At 34.5% G+C, this 6,808-nt stretch overlaps 1 protein-coding gene across 1 annotated transcript; it reads right to left on the bottom strand.

The window, feature by feature from the left end:
* Positions 1-5,734: 5,734 nt before the first annotated feature.
* LOC141627979 (uncharacterized) lies at positions 5,735-6,505 on the bottom strand. The gene is made up of 2 exons (XM_074441173.1): positions 6,161-6,505; positions 5,735-6,025 (listed from the first exon to the last, which is right to left on the bottom strand). The coding sequence occupies exons 1-2, from the start codon at positions 6,503-6,505 to the stop codon at positions 5,735-5,737; spliced, it is 636 nt and encodes a 211-aa protein (XP_074297274.1).
* Positions 6,506-6,808: the final 303 nt, after the last annotated feature.

Here is a 6,808-nt window from a genome sequence, read left to right on the forward strand (position 1 = left end):
AAGCTTCATTGGTAGCTACTCCTAGCTCCTTCATGATTTTTTAAGCTTGCTTCTGTTTTCCCTTGTCTTTACTTGGAGGAGGCCCTATTTACAATAAAAAGGGGATACATTATCACAACTTTGTATCAAAATACCATAGTTGAATTACAAACATAAAAGAAGGGATAGTCATTTACCTACTGGAGTGATTTTTCTAGCTTTGATGTCACCAAGATACTTGGAACAATTCCTCTTCCAATGTCCAACACCATTACAATAATGGCATTTATCAAGAGGACCCTTCTTGGTTTTGGAAGTGCTAGCTTCAAAAGTCCTAGCCTTGGTGGACATGGGAGCTTTCCTCTTACCCTTTTTCCCATTCTTCTTGAACTTCACCTTGCTCTTAGTGCTTATATTAAGCACATCCTTAGCTGGGTTAACATTTAGCCCCATGTCTCTTTCGGCTTGCACAAGCAACTTGTGCAACTCTTCAAGAGACACGTCCTTGTCTTGCATATTGAAATTCACCCGGAATTGTACATATGCTTTGACTTTGGATAAGGAGTGAAGAATCCTATCAACAATGAGCTCCTTGGGTATTTCAACCTTTTGAATTTTCAATGTCTCGACTAGCTCCAACAATTTGAGCACGTGAGGGCTAACCTTTTGGCCCTCCTTGAAATCGAGATCAAAGAATGCCGAGGCCGCCTCATATTGGACGATCCTCGGTGCTTGTGAGAACATTGTCACAAGTTTGGAATATATTTCATAAGTGGTGCCCATTTTAAAGGCTCTCCTTTGGAGATCCGCCTCCATAGCAAAAATCAACACATTTTTCATAGCGGCAGACTCTTTGTGGTAAGCCTCATATGCTTCCCTAGTGGCGGCACTCGACCTAGCATTAGGTTCGGGTGGAGAGGCCTCAATGAGGTAACGAAGGTTGTCGTCACCTTGGGCGGCTAATTTGAGTTATGCATCCCAATCAGAGAAATTTGACCCATTATTTTCAAGTTTACAACGATCCATGAAGGATCGGAGCCATGAAACATTAGTGAGAGTGGTGGCGTTGGTGTTTGGTGCGGCCATTTGTTATGAGAAATAAAAGTGGTCTACAAAATAAAAATAGAAGGAATAAAACCCTTGTCGTTTTCAAAATAATAATAATACTCGTAAATTTTAATTTAAACAAGTTTTATTGCATTTATCTAGTGACCTCTACCCAACTTAATAAATGATTCCAAGACCCAAATTCATATTAACTTGGGCACGGTGTAGCCGATTCATCCCTTATCAATATAACTCGGTGGATTAACTCTTTAATCGATTCTACTTTTATAACCCTTGGTCGATAAAATTACATTAATATTTATCTTTAGCCCAAAACACATCCTGCAATGGTCGAAAATACTTTTGTTGAGTTCAACCCAAATGTCGAATAAATGTGTCCATGATCCAAATTCACATTAACTTGGGCCCGGTGTAGCCGATTCATCCCTTATCAACATGAATTCGGTGGATAGACATTTATCACCCACTTCCCCTACGTAACAAGGTTTGTACCCCGGTGTGGCCGAGCGCACTCCCTCACGAAATAGGTTTTTATGGTTTCTACTTTTTGGTAAGGCTAAGTCTCAATTGTTTATTTTAGCGAGAGGTCATGTCAATTTATTATCTATCACATTTTAAGTGAACTAAAGCGGTGAACTACGATAATTGTAATTGACACGGTCGATAAACTCGATTTAAAAGGCATGTTTAGTTATGGCGATTTAGCGATGCATGCAACATATAAATAAAATGCAAAGCATAAAAATAAAATCCTAGTATGGCCTTCCTAAAATAGTAAATATAATAAACTATTACAAATTCGGAAACCAACTCCTTTGGTCCCTTGAATTTCGGTCTTGGCACGTATTTCAAGGCAACACTTTCTTTGATGGATCGCCTTCTCGAATGGCACCGTCTTCAAGGAACTCCGGAATAATTAAATTACAAAATGAATTACATAATTTCCTATTATACATTTGTAATAAAATAAAATAAATCTATTAAATTACAAAACGGTGATACGAGATCACAATAATTACAACCGAATCGATATTCCCAAACATTTCGGGTAATACTAATTAAAACTGAGGCCATACTAAGTAAAATTACATAATTAAAAAATTACATAAAATTAAAATATGACAATCATAAATAAAATGCAGCATTATAATATGTATGAACATGCTAAATTTTATGCTAAATCGCCTTTTAAGAGCCAATATCGTATATTTATCGGTTTTCATGGATTTGCGTGATTATAACTTGTTAAAATCATAATAATTACATAAATTCATATTTATGTACAAGTTAATTACCCTAACCACCTTAGGACTCAAAAATTAGTCTCCACTAACATTTTGACAATAATTAAACTTGATTTCTTAATATTGTTCATAAATGGACCCAAAAATACAAAATTATACTATAAACTTCAAATTAAATTATAAAAAATTTCAAATAATTTCGAAAGTTGAAATTTAAACTTATGAACATTCTGGAAAAATACCATGACACTCATAATGTTCAAAACTTAGGTTAAAAATTTCGAAAATTTATGGAGAAAAACAATGTTGCGGTTTATCGGTTTTAACAAATATGACCATAAAAATATGAGAAAAATTATTTTCATCAACTTTTCACTTTTAGATATGAAATATATGATAAAATGCAACATGTGGAATTTTTCCTTTAGTCACGAAGTATGTTTTAGCATTATTACTAATCATAGTCACTATTTATGTGATTTTTCATCAAAAATTCATAAATCATGCATAAAAACTTCATTATAGCCAAATATTTTACACACATCTTATAAAATTGCATGTGACAACATACTAAATTTCTATGATCAGATTCGAAATATAACTCATATTAACCTATTTACCCATTTAAATACGATTTTAACTTAAAAAATTCAGATTTCGAGCAAAACAACTTATTTTAATATGAAAATTTACAGACCATTATTAGATAATACATGTGAAAACATATCCAAAAACCACTGAAAAATTCGAAGTTTAGCTATTTTTCGTCCAAAAATGACATTTTTATCATAAAAATCACATTTTAATGCCAATAATATATAAAGTGAACAATAAAATCCATAAATAAACCATAATGTCCTAAAAATTACTTAGGACCAGAAACTTTTAACATGAAAAGTTATTTTTAGGTTTATCTTCATAAATCCAAATTAATTAGTTTTGTATGTTAATCTTATAACTCGGAAATACCATAAACCGATTTGCATGCAAACAACTTAAGGCTCATGATACCACTTGTTAGATTCATTAATCTCATAAGTTTACATATTCATATATGAAATAATTTATTTAGTCATAAAATAAATGGAAGAACTTATGCATGCAAACTAAAACAAGATAAGAGAAGAAATCGACAATCTTACTTATATGTTTCGGATTTTTGGGCACCAACAAGATCCCCATCTTGTTAGTTCTTGAGCTTTCCAACAATAGATGAACAAGGTCAAACTAGAACCTCTCCCAAAATCATATACCCAAGGAATAATCTTAATAACTAATATTATTATGAACTAGTAATGATATTAGTCTTACTTAAAATTTAACGAAAAAATAATTTTGTTCTCTTGTTATTTCGGCCAAGAGAGGAGAGATTTGTGAGGTTTTTATTTCTCTAAGTCTTCACAAATTATAGAGAGAATATTATTTTCTTTCACTAGAAAACTATATGTTGAAGTAGTGAATGAATGATAGAGGAAAAACTCTATCTTTTCCTCTTGGAAAACCGGTGGTGAGGGGGAAGGGTGCCCAATGCATGAGCTTGTTTTTCTACCCAAGAAATAATAGGTATGCAAGGCTACAAGTAAGGTTTAATCATTGTGTTTTCTCATTTAAAATAATTAACACAATTTCAACCATAATCCCCTCCAATTTTCGGCACATATATAAAATGGGAGGTCCATTTTATTTTGTCATTTGTCAATTGTGACATATGTGACATGTTACTTGACATGTGAAATTGTAATGTATTTTTAACATATTAAAAATCAACATACTCATAAAATATGTCATATACAAAATCGACTAGTAATTCGTAATTACTTGTACCAGAACGGTTTATCAATTATAAATCACAACGTCTTGTATTTTTAATAAATCATTCATTTAATTTCAATTTCATTTGTTTCGTAAACAATAAGTTTATCCAAGTAATAAAACAATTCAATTACTTATACCGTGTCTAATTTAATCGAATTACAATAAGACACGTTAACTTTACTCACAAGATCATCCGTCAATTTTAAGCAATTTAATTAACTCGTATCGGCATACGATTAATTAAATAATCAATTAAGAGTATTTCCCTATAGGTATGACCTAAGGGGATCAACTGATCACCACCGTCGCACGACAAAGAATGTCAAACTCTAGTCGTACCAATCATTACCGATATGTGTGGACCAGTTGACTGTAAAATATTACATCCCACATGTATTCTTAAAATGAGATTTAAACATGTGATCATCATGATCGACAGTTGTGATCGCATTATTGTCGGAGGACACATATTCCAACAGTAGGTTCCTGCCAACTGTCATACACCTTATGTAATAAATCTGCTCTTATCTGTGTGATGGTAATGGCCATCAATTCTCCACTAGAAATTCTAGACAGAGAATCTGCCACTGTATTCTCCTTCCCCTTTCTATAAGTGACTTCATAATCCAACCCAAGTAGTTTAGGCAAACATTTACTTTGAAATGGTGTAGTAATTTTTTGCTCGAATAAGTACTTGAGGCTAAAATGGTCTGTTTTGATCACAAAGTGCCTGCCCAACAAGTAAGGCCTCCTTTTCTCCACTGCCAAGATCACAGCAAGTAACTCCTTCTCATAGGTAGATAGTGCTATATGTTTTTCAGACAAAGATTTGCTCAGAAAAGAAATGGGATGCCCTTTCTGTGAAAGTACTGCTCCAATGCCTTTGTCACTTGCATCTGTCTCTATCTCAAATGGTTCCTGAAAGTTGGGTAAGGCCAATACAGGAGCCTGATTCATAGCCTTATGCAAATCCTGGAAGGCTCTAGTGGCCTGCTCATGCCACTTAAATCCATTTTTCCTCAACAAATTTATCAGAGGCTTACTAATGATTCCATAAGATTTAATGAACTTTCTGTAATAACCAGTTAATCCCAGAAAACCTCTTAATTATTTCACATTTTTAGGTATAGGCCACTCCATCATAGCCCTTACTTTAGATGGATCAGTTGCTACTCCCCTTTCAGAAATTACATGGCCAAGATAATCAATTTCTGATACTCCAAAAACACACTTACTCCTCTTAGCAAATAAGGTATGCTCTCTCAGAATTTGTAAAGTTGTTCTCACATGTTCTTTATGACTTTCCACAGTAGGACTATATATGAGAATATCATCAAAAAATACTAAAATAAATTTCCTCAAATATTCCCTAAATATAGAATTCATCAAGCTTTGAAAAGTGAAGGGGGCATTGGTTAATCCAAATGGCATTACCAAAAACTCATATGCCCTTCATGAGTCCTAAAGGCAGTTTTATTCACATCTGCTTCATTCATTCTAATTTTCCAGTAATCTGCTCTAAGATCAATTTTAGAGAAAATTACTGACCCTTGCAATTCATCTAAAAGCTCATCAATTATGCGTATGGGAAATTTGTCCATGATAGTATATTTATTTTACTCCCTATATTATACACATAATCTCCATGACCCATCCTTCTTCTTTACCAACACCACAAGTGAAGAAAAAGGGCTCTGACTGTGCTGCACTACTCCATTCTCCAGCATTTCCTTAGTATTTTGCTCTATTGCATCTTTCTGAATTACAGGATACCTGTATGGTCTTACATTAATGGGAGAAGTACCAGGTTTCAAATGAATATTGTGGTCATGAGCTCTATGGGGTGGGAGGGTTTTTGGTTCCTCAAACACATCACTGTATTTATTCAAAACTTCCGCTAATATTCTTGAATTGTTCAACTGACACATATCAGAGTTTTGTTTATCTGCAGAGAGAACTTGTAAGGCAAAAATTTGGCCACCCTTGCACCCTTTCCTCATTCTTTATCATCTCATCCAAAAACAATTCCCCCCTTTTAATCCCCTCAATACTACCTTCTTTCCTTTAAAACAGAAATCCATCCTCAACTCTCGGAAATCCCAACTCACTGGCCCTAGGGAAGCTAGCCACTGTACTCCTAACACCATCTCACACCCACCCAAGGGTACCACCATAACATCAACATTAAACTTAACTCCATGTAACTGCCACTTAAAACCCTTACACGCCTTGGTAGTGAGAATCTTCTCCCCATTGGCTACTGAAACTTCTAAGGGGTAAGTGGTAGACATTCTGCAACCCAGCCTCCTAGCCACCTCTTCATCAACAAAATTGTGGGTACTACCAGATTCAATTAGAACATGAACTTCCTGATTCCTCACTTTCCCTGTCACCCTCATGGTTTGAAAAGAATTGTGTCCGGCCATTGCATTTAAATAAATTAATGGCTGTTCCTCCACAGACTGCTCTTCACTACCTGCCTGGACCTCTTCCAACACCTCCTCCTCCTCTATTTCATTTTCACCAACAAATTCTTCCTCTTCTTCTATGGGAATCACCTGAATTCTATATAGTTTCCCTTTACACACATGTCCAGCAGAATACTGCTCATCACAGTAAAAAAATAAATTCTTCTTCCTCCTTTCCTCTACATCCACGGGTAAAGGGCCTCTATTTCTGTTATTTCCCCTAAATGGTACAAA

This window comes from Silene latifolia, chromosome Y (genome assembly GCF_048544455.1).
Source record: "Silene latifolia isolate original U9 population chromosome Y, ASM4854445v1, whole genome shotgun sequence".
NCBI classification, from domain to species: Eukaryota; Viridiplantae; Streptophyta; class Magnoliopsida; order Caryophyllales; family Caryophyllaceae; genus Silene; species Silene latifolia.